The sequence below is a fragment of the Sardina pilchardus genome, chromosome 17 (genome assembly GCF_963854185.1).
Source record: "Sardina pilchardus chromosome 17, fSarPil1.1, whole genome shotgun sequence".
Classification (NCBI taxonomy): Eukaryota; Metazoa; Chordata; class Actinopteri; order Clupeiformes; family Clupeidae; genus Sardina; species Sardina pilchardus.
The window spans coordinates 18,215,130-18,237,960 of NC_085010.1; the positions used below are offsets into that span (position 1 = coordinate 18,215,130).

The 22,831-nt window shown below is 43.2% G+C and overlaps 2 protein-coding genes across 3 annotated transcripts in view; both read right to left on the minus strand.

Moving 5' to 3' along the window:
• Nucleotides 1-633: 633 nt before the first annotated feature.
• On the minus strand, nucleotides 634-14,360 carry fgd4b (FYVE, RhoGEF and PH domain containing 4b). Of its 2 annotated transcripts, none has more exons than XM_062517823.1 (17): nucleotides 14,201-14,360; nucleotides 9,552-9,671; nucleotides 8,191-8,362; nucleotides 7,198-7,624; nucleotides 6,364-6,453; nucleotides 5,664-5,809; nucleotides 5,342-5,498; nucleotides 5,093-5,231; nucleotides 4,905-4,963; nucleotides 4,590-4,736; nucleotides 3,523-3,695; nucleotides 3,391-3,421; nucleotides 3,192-3,263; nucleotides 2,930-3,055; nucleotides 2,592-2,756; nucleotides 1,990-2,130; nucleotides 634-1,716 (listed from the first exon to the last, which is right to left on the minus strand). In XM_062517823.1, exons 1-17 carry the CDS (start codon nucleotides 14,286-14,288, stop codon nucleotides 1,459-1,461), a joined length of 2,511 nt encoding a protein of 836 aa, XP_062373807.1. In that variant the 5' UTR covers nucleotides 14,289-14,360; the 3' UTR covers nucleotides 634-1,458. The 2 variants fall into 2 exon arrangements, with proteins under 2 accessions (XP_062373807.1, XP_062373808.1); XM_062517824.1 differs by lacking the exon at nucleotides 14,201-14,360 and adding an exon at nucleotides 11,104-11,220.
• Nucleotides 14,361-19,250: 4,890 nt separating this feature from the next.
• Nucleotides 19,251-22,831, minus strand: part of LOC134062006 (protein bicaudal D homolog 1-like) — a 31,851-nt gene continuing 28,270 nt past the window's right edge. Inside the window, exon 9 of the mRNA XM_062517879.1 lies at nucleotides 19,251-19,440. Within this exon, the coding sequence (XP_062373863.1) occupies nucleotides 19,251-19,440 (190 nt within the window). The remainder of the gene's footprint in view (nucleotides 19,441-22,831) is intronic.

A 22,831-nucleotide genomic window follows, 5' to 3' on the forward strand; every position in this document is an offset into this window, starting at 1 on the left:
AAATGCTGAGCAACGTCAATGGCCAAAGTTCTCGTGCGTTAACTAATGCCATCATGTGGCCTGAGACCACTTGTAGCTGAGCCAGCACTGTTGGTGTTTAGGATATTTTCATGGTATTATATTTGCAAATAGATTTTGCATGGTTATTAAGCAAGCTTTAGACTAGACTTTGCACAACAATGGAATCATTAGGGCTCACAGTGTTCTTTGCCAGTTGACTATACAGCAGGTTAGTTATAAACTAAACTGCTGGTGGGTGATGGTCAGACGGAAGCCACCGTCATCAACTGCAAGTTCCTTTTTTGTCAGTCATGCAACCAGCCACACTAACTTTGCAAAACAGGATACACAAACACACAAGCGTAGCGTAACTCTTCACGACTTGGATGCTGAACAAAAACAATGGTTATCTTACTATTATGACACATGCTGCCTGTGCTATGTTGTTATTTTTATGGTAGAAAAATATAAAGATATAAAAACACAAACAGCAGAAGTTTACCAAGAGCACAGGTCAGGAAAAGGTTTTGAGACTAGAGCAACTTCCTGCTTCCTGCATACACTGAATTGAAGTAACCTAAGTTATTTAGATGTTACACTGTATAAAAGGGTTACTTTCCTGCAGTCCAAAAACAAAATTAGAACAAACTTTTATTCAAATTACTGACAACCTCTAAAATAGCATATATTACAGAGCATATATTATACATTTGGTTAAATTTGTATTAACAATCAGATAGAAAAAAGTTGCGAGATACAAGTAATGAATGAACATCGCCATTAAAACATTTGAGGAAGTGGCATTGAGGTGTCAAATTAGAAAGAGTGGAAACAGCAACTTACTTCTCTCATCAGTGTCCTAGTAGCATTGTGTAACAGACAACAAGTGCATCCTGTGACACTAAATGCCCAGTTGTCACTGCAGTGCTTTGCCCCTGCTGGCCTTGTTCTCAAACGGAGAGCCCTTTAACAAAGTTGGTTTAAAAGACCTTTGCCGCAGGATTGACATAGTTTCCATTTGGATCACAGTAGAAGCCTGAAGCCAAGACATTGAGTTTTTCAACGTTTCACACAGGCAGTTGAGATCTGCATTTCTCAAGCTCGACATCTTGCAGTGTCTTCCTCTATGTGTGTGTGCGTGTGTGTGTGTGTGTGTATGTGAGAGAGAGTGTGTGTGTATGTAATGTACTGTATGCCATCACAGTTACTTTGGGCAACCGTGAGTATATCTGTGTGAGTGTGGGTGATCGTGTTTTTCTGTGGGTTGGTGCGCACACATAGATACCACGGTCCTTTCTGTCTGAGATACCTTACTCATCCCATCAGTGTGAGCTGGTGCACAACATGCCAAGCCGTAGCTGGTCTGCTACAGCACTGCATGCTCTATTCACATCTCAGTGGCGTTGTCTATCCACAGCAAATTGAGACTGCCACAGTGTGCCACTGCCATTGCGCAGTCTATTCAGAGCAGTCATAGGCTAGCTCCATGCCACCGTTGGGCGTAACAGGGCTGTTGAGGGGGCTCTCGGGTACCTCCCCCTTTACTGCCAACCGGATCACCTGCAGCCAGCGCTGCCTCAGCTCCTCGTTCTCGGCCGCGAAGCTGTGGACGGACTTGGACTGGCACAGGCGAAAGCTGCTGGGAGGGTCCCCGGGACGGGCACTTTCCTCCACCATGTAGCCCACCAAAGGAATGGTGGAGAGGGCCTTCACGTCCTACACCGCGAGGGCAGATTCATTGGAGAGATGGAATAGTGAAAGTCAGATATTGCCTTATGCGATATTAACAGTACTGGAAAGACACATTTGTATCATTAAGGGTTTCCTTCGTTGTCCTAACTATAATCAGTAAAATGAATTGATAGAAGAAGAGGTGCTTTACAGTAACACAGTTTGTTTCTATTTCCCATTGTGCGACGCTGACAGAAACTGATGAGTAATGTCCTACTCCTCATGAGGGGGCTGAGCCCGGGCTCTTCTGAGCCTTACCTGAGGGGCTCCATACAGGTAGAGCACCAGCGCCTCTTTCTTGGGGATAATGCACCACACCCGCTGCCAGGGCTTGGCCTTCTCACTGTGATGCAGGAAGCCACATAACAGGGCGTTGCTTGAAATCTGTGCGGCCTCAATCTATAGAGCACAGACAAATTCAAGCATTACTGTTATGAAGTGGACCGAGGTAGAATGATGATTAGCAGTAACACACAAAAGCCTTTCTTGTGCTTCCCCTCAGTTGAACCAATCTTAGTGATAACATTGTGCTTCTCAAAACGTCCATGGCTGGTTATACATGTTAAACAAGATTTTGTCTACACTCTGTACAGACTGTCTGTGTAGCACCAAAAATATCACATATACAACACATGCACTGTACTGTACATACTTGTGCACACTATGTGTGCAGACATGAGTCCATAACAGCAGAAACAGTATACTTCTGAGACACCCATGCGCATGTCTGTGACACCATGTGTGCAGAAGGAGTATACTCAGAGATGGTTCACAAAAATCTTTATGATACTGTACTACACTTGAGCTGTTAAATGGTAGACCAGTGACAGTGGACACTGTGTTGGACACTCTCCGCTCACCTCCAGAATGCCCTTTTTCTTGCTGTCGTTCCTCTTGTACTCGGGCTTCTCCTCTCCCTCCATGCGGCCCGTCAGGACAAAGTAGCAGTCTTTACACACCTTGTTCATCTTGTTGCCGTCGTACTCAAGAGACGCCTTGTTGTCTGAGCACTTGGCACAAACCACCTACAACGAGAACAGTCATCTTTCATCTGAACCGACACTGAACTACAGTAGGAGGATCTAGTACCAGATCAGGTGTGTTTAAATGAAGATATGTGCATGGAGTGGAGGACAAGGTGTTTGTTTTTATTCAGAAGTAGCGTGAAAGAGTGTGTGTAGGGTATTTTAAGACGTACATAGCCACAGGCTCGGCAGTGGTGTCTTCTGCGTGTCAGAACGTTGAAGGGCTCCTTGCATTTCATGCACATGGTCACCTCATTGTCACGGATCCAGCGTGGAGCCCGCCTCCCCAGCTCCTCTTTCTGCACCACACATAGACAAACCACAAATAAGCACATACACACAACCACACGTATGCACGTAATCACACACGTTAAATATAGCTATAGCCTTTATATAACCAAGTTTCCAGGTGCTAAGGTGGTCTACAGTACGTACCGACACTTCATCTGCTTCTCGTTTCAGCGTTTCATTCTTCTGCTGAAATATCTCGATGGTCTGATTGAGGACCTAAAACCAACCACAGTATCAGTTTTAAGAACTAAAAAGAGAGGCATCTTAAGATTGTTTAGATGTGTGATCAAAGAGACAGAATTGCTGCACTCCATAAACATAGAGCAGCTCCATTATATTGTACCTTTATCCAGTCCTCTTTGTCTTGCCCTGACCTGAAACGATAAAAAACAAGCTTTCACGCTTGAGCTTCACATCAAGCATATTGTTGACGAACATCAAGAAAAACATTGAAGCCACAGGCCTACAAACTGACCTGGCCTGCAGCTCCAGAGTCCTCTCCTTGCCGGACACCTGGAAAGTGTGAGAGTGGCCCTCGTTTGAGGTTTCCACGACCTTCATGCCATCAACTCCAATTCGCGTGCGGACTGTGTACTTCTGGCCCACCAAGCTGAACTTGGGAGTGCAATACAGCAGCATGTTGTTGAACTGGAGAGGACAACAGGAAAAGGGGAAACACATGAGACTCTCTGGGTCTGAGGAAACCAGATCATAACATACTGGGGGACAATATTTGTGAAGGCAAACGTCATTACAATGTACTACACTGTACATAAAAATTATGAGATAAAGGAGTTTCAGGGGTCCAGTACAGTATATGACTGATTCTATGATTAAAAAGAGCTGCAAGCTGTGAGAAAAAAAACCCAGAATAGACGCAAATTCTTTAGAATTCTTCAGCAAAATGTGACCGTAACAAACATTTCAGATGGACAGATGAAAGATAGGAGGCCCAAAACTAAGTCAATATTAGCATTATTGTTTTTTAGAAACAAAAGAAAATGTGTGAGGAACAGACAAGTCTCAGACTGACAAAGACAAAGTGGAGTGAAAATGAAAGTAACATTATTCAGACAGGTTAAATATGGAACGAAAGTTTCAATAGCTGCCTTGGTTTCCGCCTGACGTTGTAACGTTAATGTCTGCTTTAAATGGTGCACTGAGATTAGCACAGAGGTCTAACCTCTATGATTTATACAACATTATTTATATGGACTGACCCCATCACAGCATCACTTCACCTCAGATCACACGAAGGTCACAACATAGCATAAAAAAATGGTGTTTTAAAAATGTAGAAGTGTCAAATGTAGAAGTTCTAACACAATATGAAGATTTTTTTCAGGACCTACAGTAGCCTACTCCAACACTACTTTGATCCTCACAGATAACGGCCGGGTTTCCCAGCTTCGTTAAGAAGCTCTTAAGTGCTCTAAGAATGCTCTAAGAACGCTCCTAAGAAGTTCTTAGCACTTAAGAGCTTCTTAACAAATCTGGGAAACCCGGCCAATGTCAATAAAAACAAACCAAAGCAGCTCTCACCAGATAAAGGTATCTCTCCATGGCCGAGGTGTTCCTGGCTGCCAGCTTAAGGATGTGTCCCTCCTTGATGAGCTCATTGGAGGCGTGCACGATATCCTCCTCCCCACCCAGCATTTCATGGATCTCCAACAACTTCTTGAGGTTCTCCTGCGAAAACAGATATTGTAGAGATCAAGATAGCACAAGCTCACTTCAGGTTCATGGAATCATTAAGGAGGGGGAGATAAGAATGGATTATTTTGATGACATTTGTTGTCTTTATCTAATCAGCGTTGGCCATAAAAGAGATAAAAAAGAGATAAAAGACGCTCTTACCAGCTTTCGAATGGCACTGTTGGAATGAGTGGCAGCCATGGAGATCATGTTCAGCGATTCTATAGGGTCAGTTCAGTTGAGAAAACGTTAGCAGACAAAACAAACACAGAGAGCGCAAAGAAACTCCAAGAGGTTGGCAAAATGCTGTGTCTCTTGACGTGTCCTCTAAAACGAAAAAGGTGTCTCACTTTCTGCATCTCTACGATCCGAGTCGTCTTCCGGGAGTTTCTTCAGGTAGTCCTTCACCAGCATCTCGTAACGTGGAACCCTCTGAACCGGCTCCAACATGTGGTGCTGCAGGGTGAGACTCCCACACTCCTGGAGACCCTGCACAGCGCAACAACAGGTGCACATCACACAACACACACATCAATACCACACACATGACATCCACACTCATCCCGTCTCTCTGCTTGTAGGAAGGGCACCTGCCATACCTGCACCTCCTGGAGAACAGCTCGAAATGCGGCCGAGCGCTCGGTCCACTGTTTCAGGAGCTCCATGGCGCTGTCAAAGTTCTTCACGTACTCCGCGTACATCCTCAGGAAAGGAGCGTGCTGCTGAAGGATGTCGCCAATTCGTGGAGTGGAAGCCCTGAGGGTCATACACACACACACACACACACGCACAAAGAACATAAGTTGTGTGTAGAAACGCACAAAACAATATTACAGATATATTATGCCCATTGTCTAATCACCAAATAAGAGTCCCATAGGAGCAGACAGACAAGACTGAAACACAGAGAGCAGAGCTCACCATTGGCTCATGCGCTTCTCCAGGTCTGGCAGCAGGAACTGGCTGTGAAAGGCGTATATGGAGCCCACGTTGGAGAAGATGCTATTTACCACCTCCACTGGGAATGAGCCCTTTGTAGCCTCCTCAGTCAGCCTAGCACAGAATAACTGCACACGTGCAGTTAAAGCAGTGATGAAGCATGTCCGCATGTTACTACCAAAACTACACCTTCTCCCACAACTGGCACAGACAAACAAACAAATGAATGAACAAAGGAAAGTTCTCCGCGCTTCTGCAGTTATGCGACAATCCGGTGCAACCAGGCCAGGACAGAGGCGCATGAAGGAAGAGGAATGCCGGTGCAACACAGATGTCTTCTTTAGGATTTATTTAAAAGGCCCAGGACTCTGATGAAGACGTTTGTAACGTCGAAACGTTAGTCATGTTTTGCACCTTTTAAATAAATCCTAAAGAAGACATCTGTGTTGCACCGGCATTCCCCTTCCTTCAAGCAAATGAATGAATCACATACACACCTGCCAGTACAAAATGTAGCATTATAGCTTAATGTGCATTATTGGCACAGGAAGTGCAGCTGCAACCAGAGCATGTGGGTTACATTTTAAAATAGTTTGAGAGGAGACTTCACATACATAAATCAATCAATAATAGTGTGTTTTCTCGACGCCACACACATGCATGTAGGGGGGCAGATACCGACCTTGTCCAGCAGGTGGAGCCGCGTGACATAGGCTTTCTCTGTGTGCAGGAGCTCATTGGCTATCTTGTAGAGCTTCTGCTCTCTGGTTTCCTATGTGGGTGGGTGTGGAAACATTAGGGCCAGACAAATATATCAGAGAGAGCAAGAGATAGAGAGAGAACGAGAAAAAAGAGAGTAACAGAGGAAGGGAGGGGAGAGAGAGAGAGACAGAGAGAGAGAGAGAGAAAGAGAGAGAGAGAACGAAAGAAAAAAAGAAAGAAAGAGACAGAAAGAAAGACAGACAGAAACAAAAGGTAACCAGCAGCAAAACCAGTAACTAATAAAATACCCCAGCAATATATAAAAAATACCACAAAAGCTAACTCCTAATTTTTGTGCTGAGTCCTCAGTGAAAATACAGTTTGCACAGCACCATAAAGTACAAACGGAGGTGTTGTGTCAGCTATTTTTAACTGTGAGTTCCTGTGAAATGCTAAAGAGCAAATGTGTGGTTTTCAACAACTCAAATAAACGCTCATATGGGACACTTGCAGAGAAGTATTCCTTGTGACATTATAAGACGATGAACTCAACAGAGATGATTGAAATAACACTGTTAACAGCAGCCAAGTCAGACAAACACAAAAAAGATACAACCCACAAAAAAAAAAAATGCACAAATAAATAAAAAATGAAATAAATTGAAATGGTTGGTATGTAAATGTGTGTGAGAATGTACTCTCACATATATTCACAACATAACATTTCAACAACATTCGAACAACACATTGCATTCGACAAAGCATTCAACCAATTTGCAACCAGCGAGGTTGTGCAGTCTGACTCTCCACTCACCTTCATCTCGGGGGCTGGCTCCTCTCTGCAGGCCTGCTGCGGCTGGGCAGCCTGCTGCTCCTTTGAGCCGTCGGTGTCTGTTGCAGCAGGAGCAGCAGGAGCTGCTGGAGGTGCCACCTCCTCCCCGCCGGGCCTCAGCTCCTGCTTCTGGCCCTCAGTCGCTTCCCCGTCCCCGTTCACCAGGGCTGGGGCCTCTCCGGCCACTGCCGCCACCTCCTCCTCCTGCATCTCCTTCACCTCCTCCGCTTGCATTAGTGCGTTGTCGTCGTCGTCGTCGTTGTCGTCGTCGGGTGGGGACTGGTGCGCATCCTGAGACAGGCCAGTGCCTGGCTGCGAGCGCCTCTGCGGGCTCTCCTCCGAGTCGGGGTCACCTCTGGCGTCCTCGCTGGGCTTCAGGGACGAGCCATTGGCGTTAGCGTTGTTCAGGCTGGAAGTGGCGGCCAGGGAGAGAGAGAGAGAGAGAGAGAGAGAGAGAGAGAGAGAGGCGAGCGAGGCAGGAAAACAAAAGAGATCGTCAGCTCGTCGGTGCAGAGCGACACACACAGACAAGAGTACAGAGAGAGAGAGAGAGAAAAAAATGGCAGAAAACACAAACCACTGGAGGAAGTGAAACTGTGCTGAGCTGAGTGCAGCGAAGGGGTGGAGTGTGTCTAGTGTGCAAGAGAGGGCGAGAGAGAGAGCGAGAGAGTGTGTGTGTGTGTGTGTGTGTGTGTGTGTATATATGTGTGTGCGTGTGTGTGTGTGTGAGTGCGTGTTTGTGAGTGTGTAAGTGTGTGTGTGTGTGTTCTGTCTGTGGACCAGTGCTGCTGCAGTTCCCCAAGGACAGTCTTTGCCCTACTTCTGAATGGGCACACACCAGACGGACACATTAGTAAATGAGCAGACACACACACAGGCATGTACGCACACACACACACACACACACACACACACACACACACACACACGCACACACACACACACGTAGGCGCGTGCGCACACACACATTCACACCTGGTTTCCTCAAAGCGGCTGATGAGGTCTGACACATTGGTGAGTTTGGAAGGACTGGCCTCGTTCATATCTTCCTCGGCCTCCATCTTGGTGCCAGGGCTCCGTTTATCACTCTGCCAGGATTCGGTGTGGTCTATTAGAGGACTCTTTAGCCTCACTGGCGATGATGGCACTGTAAGCAAGAATACATATGAACATCACTGTTCTGTAACTCAACATACCCTTTCACAGTATCTCCACAAAGTAACATTCTGAACAACAACCAGCACATTATTGAATTCCAAAATGATTTACATTATTCTCTAGGACTCTGAGATTAGAGAGACTTTATTTGTCTGGCATTTGTATGTTTTAAATGTTGTGAGAGAGCAATCTGAATGCTGCTACAGTAGACTGTGATGCATAAACTGAGGGAAATGCAGTTCTCATTTCCTAAAACAATGCTGCCCTGTAGTGGTCGTTATTAGCGGACTAACGGATACTTCCAGAAGAGGGCGCAACATTTCCTCATAGCGTGTCAACACTTTTGACAAATGACTCAGTTGTGCAATGCATGCATCTGGCCTCTGGTGTATTTCCTCAGTCAGAGCCACTACAGTTAACAGTTTATCACGTGGATCAATATACATTGCTTTTAACAATTGATTTGTGCATTTTACTAATTGTATTGCGGTGCAATTCAGTATGTTGAAAAGAGAGAAACTTATATGTACAATCTCATTTTATGACAAAAGGCTATATTTCTGCATGACTTGACACTAGATTAATCCCATTCATTCATGCTACTCTGGCTCCCCTTAGTGGACATGCTATGGTTTTGTAACATTTGTGACATTTTGACCTGAGTAGCAAAATTATAGTACAAATATCAGTACAACTAAAATTAGATGACATGTTCAAGTCTCCATATAAAGACGATTACTTAATTTGCAGTAAAAGATTAACAATCTCATTAACAATGTCATAAATCAGGTCAAACAAACAGGTCAAACAACATTCAAGAAATATGAGAGTATAAATTCTCACAGAATATAAACACAAATGTGTTTTAAAAAAAAAAAAAATAAGAATGGCTTTACTTAAAAACTACTCACACATTTTAGGTTCATCAATTACTTTGGTTATCAAGACAGCCACAATAGCACAATATCACGTCAAATCAACTGAAGTACAACTGAACTGTCCACTGAAGACTGTATAGCTCCATGTAGTAAAGGTCCAAGCAGTCAACATAAGGCGTGAAATTTAACTATTTATGTTCCCGCTGTCATACCTGCACCCGTTCACTAGTTGACACTCACACAGATGACGCGGCGGTAAGAACTTGCACGTGTGCGGAGGAGCTCTTTAAGCATGATTACCTTGTGCTGTGAGCTGCGGGTGGCCACTGGTGAGGGTCCCCAGTCCATCTAGAAATCCTCCATGGCTCCCAGGGGTGCAGCTGTGGGGGCCGGCGGTACAGGGGACTCCACTGCTGGGACCTGTAGCACACGGTGATCACGTTAGAGTTAGACGAAATCACTCCGCGCTCAGAGTGTGCTCTAAATGTGCGGTATGTGTACATTTCCCTGCCTCTCGTCGCACCTGCACAGTCACCATCCTCAGAGAGAGAGAGAGAGAGAGAGAGAGAGAGAGAGAATACTCTATGTGACTTGCCTGAGGTTCACAATGTTCTCTATCTTGACTAATTCTTTTTTTTTTAAAGGGCTCACTGCATGATATTCTAATAATCTCGCCCCTTCAAGCTCCACAGAGAGGCCCAACCACCTAGCTGGCAACAATGCAAAGCATGACTGCAATGACCTTTAGGGCGTGAAAGGAACCGAATCCAAGAATCAGACATGCTCTTCGGCCGAATGTCTTTTTCGCTTCAGCTCGTGCGCCTTTGTTCTGTAATTGTGATGGCCATAACACCTACAGGACAATGTGAAACCAGAAGCAGGACATGCAAGCCCTGGCCCCCGGAGCGCGACCCGATCCTCAGGCTCCGCAGAGCACCGCGCGTACAACAGCTTTAAACAGTGCTTCAAAGTGTGCTAACGAAGTGCATCTGAGCACATTTTTCCACTAACAGAATGTGAAATGGTCTATTTGTAGGCACACTGCATTCCTTTGTGGAGCCAGTGAGCCTTTGCTCTCCGCTCGCCATCCCTTGATACAATGTCTTCTCTTCAACCTCAGCCTGGAGTCCCGCTAAGGTTCACAGGCCCAGAGCAGTAAAAAAGCCATTTAGTTCAGTGCTACTCATTTATTGACAGGCACTTCCTTAATCTCACTTCTGCAACTGAGTTACCGTCTAAAAAAATGAGAAGTTCACGGGACAAAATCCATACTGTAAAACACTGTGAAGAGCCTCAATTATCCACAACATATCCCCAGATTTATAAACACAAAATGTCATACATGATCATTGCAGCAGCATCTATAATAGTGGCATCTATTAGAACAAATAGATCAATTACAAATAGACTTCTTTGTGATATACAGCACTAATTACCACACTGATGTCAAACAAGTGGCTGGTTATTTAAAGAGTTGAAAAAGCTTCTGAGTTTTAGCATGGTTGTGTACTACTCTAAAACAATGTTAAATGTAGAGACAAGGGGAACATTTCAAATCAGCTATCTGTTAAATCATACATGGCAACAAATACAGGGTCAGACATGCACACGTTGACCCATATCACAACCACAGAACACAGACATGCATGTCACAGAAATATATCAAAAAACAAAAAGAAAGAAAAAGTTGAGAGACAGAATCAGTGGTGTTACCTTAATTTTACATTCACTTTCTCACACACTCACACACTCACACACACACACACATACAGAGAGAGAGAGAGAGAGAGAGAGAGAGAGAGAGTTCACAAGCCATAACATAATACAAAACAAACAAAAAAAAGGCACTAACCGGTGATTGTTTGACTGGTCACTCAGTCACAAAGAAATAGCCTCTGGGGAGTCTGCAGTCCTTTTGTGTGCTCTAGTGCAAAGCACTCACTCTAATCTACGCCACCTCACCTCAACCCTCCTCTACACTGATATTAACAGTGCAGTTCCCTTTTTGCCCCCCCTCCCTCTCTGTATCGGCGTGTGTGTGTGTGCGTGTGTGTGTGTGTGTGTGTGCGTGTGTGTGTGTGTGTGTGTGCGTGTGTACTCATTTCCTACTCAAACTAAAAGTGCTAAAACATAGACATTAAGTACATAAAGGAAAGCAATAAAGTCATACGCATAATAATACTCTCATCTTATGTTCTTTCTTACATATCTGATACAACTGCACACCAACCGGTGCAGTTCCTTTATGCAGGTCAGCGGTAGTTAAAACCCAACCATTTCAAATGGCAAAACATCCATATCCATAGCTTTCAAACTAAAGTTCTGTTCAACTGATTCAACGGCAGTATTATCTAAAGAGAACTATATTTTTCAATACTGGTAGGACTTCAGCCACCACTGACGTGAACGACAGAGCCACAAATTCTAGAACAGGATGTTGCATCGGCTACAGAGGAAACTTTCCATCCCTCTTTATAGCCTAGTGTGAAATGTAAATGGTGCCTGAGCCTATTGAGTTTGAGGGTTTGAGGGGATGTTCATTCAGACTAAATCAATCAATCAGTCTGCACGCTCCGCTGGAATGGCTGAAAGAGAAGAGCTGATTTGCAACAGGGCTGTGAGATTTGGGGAAAATATCTTGTTGCGATTTTTCCCGCAGATATTGCGATATGATCATTGAATGTCAATAAATTGATTAAATTCAATATTTCAAATGTCTCTCTAATTTGTGCCACCCCTGATTGGTGAGCATGTCCGGTGAGTCAGAAGCACCCCTGACCTAGCCTGGCACGCCCTCCCAGTGACGCAACGCCTTCAGGCTTTTGCTGCTGGTCTGGCCAACTGCTCATTGAGAACGATTTCTGAGTTCCCGAAATCTGCGGAACTGCCCCCTTTGGTCGAGAACCAATCAACTTTGAGCAGCTCCAACGGCTCTGGGTAGAGGCGTGTTCAAGGCAGAGGAAAGAGTGTTGTTATTGGTTTAAACTCGGCAAACCGCTTTCTGACATCTACCAGTAGCAAATCGAGGCACTTAAAGGAGGCGGGTCAACCAGCGCTTGCAAGAAACCGTGTTAGTACAGGCTGTTGGTCAGACTAAAGTCTCGCAGAGCCTTTGAAAGTCGATGGTAATCAGGCTACCCCTGACCGACTACGCACTATGCACCCACCAACCAGAAGTGCCATAGTCAAGCAGGATTAAATGAATATAAATGAAATGTCAGAAATGTGATCAAATTAGCTGTGGATGATTATTTGCAATTAGGCAATTGCACTGGTTCATATTACGATTACGATTGCGATTTACAATCACCCAGGAAATAATCGATAAAGTGATGGATAGGCAAAGCAATCATCAGTCACCAAGATGAACAACTCAGATTAAAACTTCAAGGATCAACAATGAAAAATGACTTACATAGTATGCGAAAGGTAAAAAAAAAAGGTAGAAAACAATTGTGGTCATTATGATGCCTCTTACAGAAAAAACTTTTATCCAATCATGCATTTAAATGTAGTAAGATCTTGAGGAAATTATGACAATGTGTAGGTAATGGCATGAAGCATAAATGGAAAGCATACTGTGGCCTACTATTAAAAGCAGCACGGTGTTGCTATTCAGCAATCTCACCACTAGATGCTAAACTGTAGCTTTAAAGAGTCATCATTGTCAGCAACAGTTTCTCATGTATATTACAAGAACTCTGTGTGTGACAAGATATATATTTTAAAGATTATCTGGGAGTAGTTATACTTGCAATAACACCAAACAGCTGACTCTTTGAATTCAAGGATCATACAGGAACAGACTTCAATGGTGCCCCACACCCAGAATGAGTCATTGTAGAAGATGCACTGGAATCAGCATGACCCATTCTAACTACAGATCTCATGTCAACTTTTCTGCGACACCGACAGGGTCAACAACGCTCTGTTTGAGATGCTCAGCTGTATGCAGAAGTGTTTTGCCACTGTTGCAATGTTGTGGATCACCTCGCTGGGTTGATTTGCTCCACCGTGAAAAACCACACATGTCGAGTGTGCTTTTAAAACAAATTCAATGTTCCAGTTTGACAGATTGACACCACTAGACAACATAAAGGGAAGAGGGATTGAACAGAGGTCCTGAAGTGTAGAAAATCAAACAGGCTGCCATCACATCAGATGACTCTGGAAAATATTTTACCATGAACCAGCAAAAACAGACCAGGGCCTGTATGTGACATCTGGTAGGCTCCATAGCCTAAGGCAAGTGCTTCACTGAGTGGCTCTTTAAATGGCCTACATTCTAAAATACAAAACAAAGTGCGCTCACTGAGATGTCCCTGCAATGTAATGAAACAATGACTCATATCCTACTTATCTATCCATTTCCAAATTACAACCAAAGTGATCTTTGGATAAAACCTGGCAAACTTGTGGAAGCAGTATAGCCAGATTCTGGAGCAATACTTTAAAATCAGAATCAATCACTGTCTGCATGTGATGAGCTTGACAGATTACCACTCTGCCTGGACAGATAGGGGATTCAGTCCTAATCAAAAGCAGTAGCCTAACAAAGGGTAAAGCAGTACCATCGGGGCGCCTCTAAAGGCGCACAATAACAGAACGCTAAGGCTATTAAATGCAGTGCCATGGTACTCAAATACAAGCAAGCGTTTGTGCTCCTCTTAACAGTACCTACAATATTACTTTAATATTCTCGCTCAGCAATTACAGACACAGTGCATCAAGCAGTATGGCCTAAACATTTTAAATGTTTTTTTTTTCTTTAAAATGTAAGAACTGGAACTGTGGCACAATGTCCATATACATGTAGCCTACACATTCTTGTTCATGACATGCGATCAGTCATCATGAGGTTTGGCATCAATACTTCTATTCGCAAGAAGTAAACCAGTTGCTCACCTGTAGACTACATACTGTACAAAACACTGGCGCTTTAGCCTTACCATTTAATCGTCGCCTCCTGAGTGCCAACCGTCTGAACTCTTCCCCCCCTTCCTGCAAACTTTTCCCAGACGTCATATTGTCAAACATTGCGAAGTGATTCACAACTGATAAGCAATAAAATACGCAGGTCGAATTAGAGTGTTTTGCTACTTGGATTGCCTGAACAGCAGCAAACAACAGAATCAAGAACGTGAAATCCCATTCCTAATGTCAATATCGAAGTGTCACCACCACCAACGCCTACAGATAGATAAACTTGGAAAGGTAAATAGGCTACCGCCCATTCCCAATTGTAAGACATCCCACGCGCTGGGATTGGTCTACGTTCATTGCAATTCACACGAGACATTAAGTCGAAAATAGCCTATGTGTCGAACAGTTAACATTATATATTCGGTAGCAAATATCGTCCTCCTGTGTAGTCTGTAGGCTATAGTTCAACATAGCTTCTTACTTAGTCTGTTTGGGAATAAAACAGCAAATACCAGACTTATATTAATGTATTAAAATATACTTCAAAATAGCCTATCTATAATTCTACTGTAGGCTATTTAGTATTTTAACAATATAAAAAAAAAGCTATTTGTTCAACACAGTTAGCCTAGGCTACTTTTTAATTTGAAAAGTAACATGCAGAAAGCATGTATAGCCTACATGCTTTAGGCTAGAACTCACCAAGTGGTACAAAGCCACTCATGGTATGGAGAGACCATAGAGAAAAAGCTCTGGATTTGGGTTACATTTTATCTTGCACATTAATGTCTAGAATTAGTCCAGCATTTATCTTTCAGTTGACACTTTTAAGATTGAACATTTATCTTGAGTCTGCACTGTATTTCTACTGCACAAGAAGCATGATCAATGGGCATAGTTCAAATGACTGTGTGCATTTGGATAGTCCTTCAACCAATCCGACCAATGATCTGGGTGCGCCTGGTGGATAAGCCCTTTTGTGATTGGTTCCAGCAAATGAGGACAGGAAGCAAAGGACACATTTGGTACAAACGTTCACAAAGGGGGTCTGATCAGATTTAGAATTATAGGCCCTATCCCCTGGAACCACTCATACTCATTAAATATTATTTAAGTATTTAAATACAATAAAATCCCAATAGTACTGAATGTAAGTTCATATTGTGATCAGAATTTGTATAAATATCAAAGTAGGTTTCACTGTACCAATGAGTTCAAATAATACATGGGTGCAGATGCATATAGTCACAAACACGTTTTAGTAAAGCAATGTTAGTTGAATCCCTGTTTTCCATACAGACGTCTCACATGCAAGCAGATTTAGACAAGGTGAACTTCTCCCCACTGTGGAATGTAAAGGTATTTCAAACACACCCAATAATCTGTTCTTTGGTCCACTGAGCTAGCTGTCAGTTTTGTCCTGTTAAGGATTAGCATAAAGGAAATAGCACTGGGTGCCTTTGTTGATACGTTACCTTGTGAACCTTCACAGGTAAAGTTCCAATTATCTTTAAGCACAAGGAAGGCTTGCAACAATCTTGTTTGGGCTGTTTTTAATTACTGCCTTAATCATTGCTTTACAAAAAAACTGTTTGATCTGCACTTGCCTATGTTTGACTTCATAGGGAAAGTAAAACTTTGGGCTACAGTTTCATTTGACATTTCAGTTGGACTGAATTGAGCTTTTAGGGTTGAAGGTGGCAGTAAATATAGCTAGCAAAAAGCACTTTTGGCATAATTTGAACTGTCATTTTATGTAGATTTTGGGCTCTTTAGTAATTGTGTTGTCATGTTGTTAATATACATAACCATATTTATAGTATGCTTTTATACGATTACTGCAAATATACTGCACATATTTATATCTAAGTATATAATGTATATTTATATATAGGTATAAACCACAATCTGTAAACCGACTGTATACTACCTACACTGCGTCACTATACTGTATATCCTGTTCTGTCTGCATCACCTATATATTCATGGGTTTCATCCATAAACCTTGCTTTACTAAAACCTGTTTGTGACTAGCAAAACATAGCCTACCTACATGCATCTGCACTTGCCTATTGTTTGAACTCAAAAGTGAAACAAACTCATAGTCAACTACAAAACAGTTCTACACTGCTATTATGACAACCATGCTATCGTCATACAGTAGGTTTAGTCAGTGTTTTTCCTTCCGAGACACGGAAAGACCGGGCTGCACGAAACGTGGGCATGTGGGTTTTCATAATCTCCAGGGGCCATGTCAACCCATTCCATACACACTCATTTGAGGTATAGTGACAGTAAAAGTGAAAAAGAAATAAACAAGGTGTTTATAATGAATAATTGTGTCAAGTCTAATAAAGACCCATCAAGTTGCGTTGGAGATCCTGGGCAAACGCTGTATTTGTGAATTTGAGTGACCCCAATGCGACCTTGACCTTCCACCTCAAATAGACGAGTGCAGATGCATGTAGGCTTTACGACTCACAAACAGATGTGACAATCAAAATACCGATGTGCTGTTTACAACTGCCCTGCTTGCTGTTAAAGGGAATGACAGTTCCTCAAGGCGTTTGATTTACAGGATGGTACACCCAAAACACACCTGTGACATATTAAGAAGCATAAGAACAACCCTTTTGCATCCGGTGCCCCGCATTTGATCACAAAATCACGCCATTAAAACAGTGATTGTGGACTGGCCACGTCTTTAATGTCTATAAACGTTGTGCCTCTGACCATGCGTTTCTGATTGCAAAAATAGGGCCCAAAGACAGACAGACGTTCCTGTAATTTACAGTCAGATGTATCAGAAATACTGCCCCGTCCTGCTTTTACTGCCTTCACAAAGAAGTGTGGGAGAAGCCATGTTGCAGGCCAACAGGTATCGCTCTGCCTTTAGAACTAAAATAGACATAAAATATCAGCAGGGAAAAATACTTAACATCTTCTAAAATGAAACTGACACACAAAGTCAACTGACTCACTTTTATGGTTACTTTTCTTTATTTTCATTTCCAAGGCATTATACTTTAATGTGATACAAAACGGTGGATGAAGTCTAAGAGTGTCACTGTATTGCTACCCAGTGTTTTTTTTTGTTTTTGTTTACATTTATATCCTGTATGGCTTGTATTGAATGGCATCCCTTGTCCTTCATGAAGTTAATCTCTCTCAGTACACGCCATAGCTGGCTAATATTGTGCAAATAATCTTTGTGTTTCTCACAGATTTCAGTCTGGTACATTATTATATCGTTCTATTACACTACATGATGATTATCAGATGTTCGATGATTATCAGTAAAAACTCATAGCAACATAGCGACATTTACAAAAGAGTGAAACATACAAATGAATACTGAATGTGATATTTGGGAGACAGGCCCCTTAAAAATGACTTTTTTTTTTTTATCTAGCAGGACAGTGCTGACGTTGGCCAAAGGATTCAGATGACCTTTAAATCAATCAAAAAGGACAAAAAACGCTGAATGTCGACACTTTCACCAAATACACAATTAAAAGGGATTTTAACGGCGTCTTTGGCAGTTTGTCGCATTTATCGTCTGTTGCAGGCAAGGAGAAGCAGGGAGCAAGCAATCTTATCATCTGTTCTTGCAGTTGTAGCCATGCTTTGGTGTATGCTGGTTTTGTCATACACATCATATATCTCGGAAGTTCCACTTCAGACCTCATAACTGTCTCAAGGTTTGATATAAGGTTTTATACATATTACACTTTTAAGTGTTTTTTTTTTTTTTTTAAACAATAGATCTGCTTTGGGAAGTCTATCTTTCAGTATAGATTTTCAATAATCAAAGAAGAAAGTCTTCAGACAGAACGGTGCAAATCTGGGGAGACAATCCATCTGCAGCACTGAATTGTGGTTGAAATGTAACAGTCAATATCACAACTGGGAACTGGAATGCATTTTACGGTTGTTTTTATTTTGTTGTTGTGCTTGTTCTATGGGCTTCCCCATGGTGGATTGTTATTAAAACACAAGAGCATTACGTTCATATCATAACCAACAGGCATGTGGCATGGCTCAATCTGAAGTCATGTGAAGGATAGATCTAACAAGCAACTCAAGTGTTTCAGCAAGGCTATTGGAATTGTTTTGTAGTGAGGGTGTACACGACAGAGAAACTACAAGTGTGTGAGGACGTGTGTACAGTGTGTGTGTGCGTGTGTGTGTGTGCGTGTGTGTGTGTGTGTGTATGTGTGAGTGTCAAAGACACATTAACAATGAGGCTGAGGCTATAGACAGAATACTTAAAGAGGTAGTTCACTGCATTTAAGTAACTTGTAATCCTTCACTGAAATGTGATTACTGCTGACAATGAAGCGCAACCTGTAATTAAATAATAAACTCAACGCAATCTGTTTGAAATTTGTACAAAAAACTTTGCCAGACAATATGGTTGTCATATAAAATCAGAAATATAAACTTCCCAAAATGAAACTTCCCAAATCTTTCACAGAAGCTAAATATTATGGTTAATCACAATAATGAACCTTGATCCCCATTGCCCCATTCACTAATCTAAATCCAAAGGAAGCCTTTTGGATTGCTTTCATTGTCGGTATGTCACATGCTTAATTGGTGCATTGCCATAGTCGGTTAATCCATTCAACCAGTAGTGATTGTACAGTTATACATTCAGCTGACACAACTGTGGTCCAAAGAGTGTGTCCAACCGTGTAAACAATTAATGTTCTGTTATGAATAAATAAGAGTACACAACAATGGGAATACAATGAATATATGAATAGGTTAGTGATGATAGCCTCTCTTCTCACCGCAATGGAAAGTCGTGTGGCCCGACACACCAGACTCAAAAGTCAAGCCTTACTCCCAAACCCAGCCAACTGTGCCTGCCTGTTATTAGGTCTCTGTTCCACCTTCAGCAGAGTCAATACTCTTCCAACCGCATTCAGCAACTGACTGGCTGTTGCTTACAGGGGTGAGGGAGGTTCTGTGGGACCAGCGTGGCTGGATGAGGAACGTAGGCACTGCTGTGTGTGTGTGTGTGTGTGTGTGTGAGTTTTGTTGTTCTACAGGTTGGTCATCCAGAGAGGCCTAAAGTGGGGGCGACGGCGGGGGAGGGACAGGGGCCGGGCGGGGGCCCAGGGCCCGTGGCAGCTGGCGGAACTGGGGCAGGTGGGGCAGGTGGGGGAGGCAGTAGCGAGGGCTGCAGGGAGGGCTGCGGCTGCTGCTGCTGGTGGAGCAGCGGCCCGGGGGGTCCTGGAGAGCCACGCCGACGCTGCGTCTGCGGACGGACGGAGAGGAGAGGCCCGCGTGTGCCACAGCCCCGTGGGACCAGGCCGCCAGGGGAGGGGAGGAAGGGTGGAAATAAACAGGTTCCTCTTGACAAAACAACCACAACGCTACACACAATGCCATTTTCATTATGTCAACAACACCATGCTATTTTCAACAATACCATAAACAAGTATGTTTGCTTGCATGTTACCCACACTTCCATCCTCTACGTTAGGTTGTAAATAGTGCAACTTACAGTTTACATTGTTTTCAGCGTTAAATGTTTTCTTGCTGATCATATAAGCACAGCCTTGACAAGAGGGAATCCCTCTCTATCTTCAAGAAGCCGTTGAAGAGACCCAACTCTTCCGCAGGTACTTCTTCACCTAACACTTTTACCAACCCAACACATACCATGCGCTTCTCATGCACCTCCTCTACCTCCTCCTTCCTCTACCACTTCCTCCTTCGAAAAAACACCTGCTTAACGTCACATTAACATTTTCGTTACGATTGGCAGCTAAGATCTGCTATCTGTATCAAACGCTTCGGCCAAAGTGTCCCTAAAAAGGGTCCTGGCCCTTTTCACTCGCATTCGTAGTTTGTGTGGTGGAGTTACCTGCGGAGCAGCAGAGCCCGGCTCCGTCTTAGCTGTGAGGGGTATGGCGGCACTGTGGTGGCAGAAGGCTGCTGACGATCTAGGAGAGACTGAGAGATTAGATATGCATACAGCGGTGGGGGAAGAAGGCCAGACATGAGACAACATCGATCCGCCAAGCAGGGCGGGGACAAGAGATAATGTGGAGGACACGAGCAAGAACGTCATGTATCACTACAGCTCACATGGATATTATGGCACGTTCAACACAGCATTATGGAAACGGTGGCCACGTTTACACAGACATTTTTAATCCGATTAGAAACGGAGTAACGGCTCAATTGGAATATACTTTCTCATATAAACACCTCAATCCGGATAAAAATGCCTGATCCGATCAGAATTTTAATCGGAGTGAAAAAAGTGGTGTATTCCGTTCTTTTTCCATTTGAATAGCCATACAGTCAATTAGATTGCCTGCTACAGTATATAGGAAAAGGAAAAGTAGACAACAACGGCCATTCCGAAGATTTCTAAAGTATTCTAAAGCGCTTGAGAGCACCTGATCAGACCTGAACTGTCCATGTAAATCACTAGTGGCCCTTTGCTTAGCATTGCTTGCTGTTAAATACAGCCACTACAGAGAGTGGTTGACAAGGGTCTTGGGAGTTTAAGCAGGAGACCCCTGCAGACGACACAAGTAGGCCCAATGTAGGCCTGCTTGTGGTCAGTAAAGAGGCTATAACATTGCTTGCTGTTGAATACAGCCACTACAGAGAGCATAGAGCATGAGTGGTAAAATGACAAGGGTCCTGGGAGTTTAAGCAGGAGACCCCTGCAGACGACACAAGTAGGCCTACAGTAGGCTGCTTGTGGTCAGTAAAGAGGCTATACATGTAGGTGCTTATCACATGTCTATACACTGGCTGTCACATGTGGCACACCTTTAAATCCTCTGTACCTTCACTTTTGTTTATAACCCTGCCACCCCACCCCGTCAGTTGAGCGTTTTTGCCCGGTGGGTGCTTTCTATCGAAAATTCCCTTCCTGTTGAAAACGGCTTCCTGTTGATTTATTCCATGTGGGAGACACAAAACCCCTCAACATACATTCTGCCCAAACCTCTGTCAAGAAGATTATGGACAGAAGGGACTGTACACGTTGTGCACTGCTGTGGACACAATGGAGTAGGACGGCAAAATGCCAAGTCCAGATACAGTAGACAGATTAGATGTTACTGGTAGATAAAACCGTGGCGATAACACTAATCTGTCAAAGAGGAAGCAATAACATGGAGCATAATTTGTTGTTAGAGGGAGGTGCTGTAAAACAGAGAAATTAAATCAATTCTATGATTTATATCTAATTTAAAGATAAGCATGTGAAGCAGACAAAAGCAACAAAGAAAGACAAAGACAAAGTATAGTTCTGTTTTTACCTGGTATTTACAGAATATACTTGGATTAACACAACAATATACACAATTGAGTTATATCTCTTCTGTACCCTATATACATGCATATGCGTGTGGTTTAACAGGCTGACACATTCAGTGAATAGAGGGAGATAACAGTTTGTCCAAGATGACTGTGAGACATTAGCACAAAAAGTGGTCTGATGTATAACGTATCTATAAAAAACACACACAGCGGCACATTCAAGCAGACACCCTGTTCGATGGTCAGAAAGAGAGTGAATGCTTATTCATTTCAACCCCAGCATGAGAAATCAAGAAATCAAAAGATAAGTGTCGTCTCTTTGAATAGAGCCGACACACTTGGTAACCCACGGGGACCCTGAGAGCATTTGACAGGTTTGAGATGCTATATGGCACGTCATGAATTGGGATCAGATGGAGATGAGCTGCAGTAGGGGTCTGGGTTGGAGAACACTGGGTGACGGTTTGATGTGAGCGCACGTGTGTGTGTGTGTGTATGTGTGTGTGTGTGTGTGCGTGTGTGTGCGTGTGTGTGTGTGTGTGTGTGTGTGTGTGTGTGTGTGTGTGCAGTATGAGGAAGAGGCCTTAGGGAGAAGGGTTGACAGAGAGGAGGTTTCACTGGTTTCCTTCTAGAACACTTCCTGTCCAGATTACAAGCTCCACCCAATCTTGAGCCCAACCTATCACAGTGGACCACAAACAAGCCAAACCCCAACCACCACCAAACATACGGGCTGATTGCAAGGCAGCCCAAGTTTGTAAAAACTTGCAGGCATTCAACTCTCTCAGGTACATTAATACTGTAATGCTGATTTTAAAAAAGGAATCACTTAGAATTTTCTTCCATCAGGTCAGTGGAAAAATACTGGTAATTTGCTTTGGGGGAATCTAAATTTAGAAAGCTAAGTAACCATCTGTCTAAAAATATGTGGTGAATATGCTAAGGCCAGTGCTGTGTTTGTTGGAGTGAAAGAAGATGAACAGTGTGATGTGTATATTAGCATAGCTGAATACACATTCTCTAAGGCCAGTGATTTCAGTAAGGCCAAGTGTTGTACTGCAATGGTACTGCACGTGTACTAAGGCTTGTGTAAGGGCCAGAGTTGGTGACTTTGGCAAGGTTTGAGCAACAGCATGTGCGAAGTCTTGGTTCTTGTTATTGTTAAACCATCACCCAGTGCCATTGGTCTGACAATAGCGTTGAGAGGTTTTTGTAGCAGCCTTGAATGTCTTAAATGGAAGAGAATGAAGAGGCCCATGAGGGGATTGACTGTCAAATGCTCAGTGGCTCCACGTCAGTTTGGACCGACTTCAAAACATTGTATCATGTAAAATGCACAGCAGTTCTAAGTGAGAGTACAA

What these genes read in the sequence shown, in the direction of transcription:
- fgd4b (XM_062517823.1), bottom strand. Translation starts at nt 14,288, where the DNA reads ATGTTTGACAATATGACGTCTGGGAAAAGTTTGCAGGAAGGGGGGGAA. An exon ending in GGCTCCACCTGCTGGACAAG is followed by an intron (nt 5,810 to 6,363) that starts GTCGGTATCTGC and finishes GCACGTGTGCAG; the next exon opens with TTATTCTGTGCTAGGCTGAC. An exon ending in GGATCGTAGAGATGCAGAAA is followed by an intron (nt 4,964 to 5,092) that starts GTGAGACACCTT and finishes CTGACCCTATAG; the next exon opens with AATCGCTGAACATGATCTCC.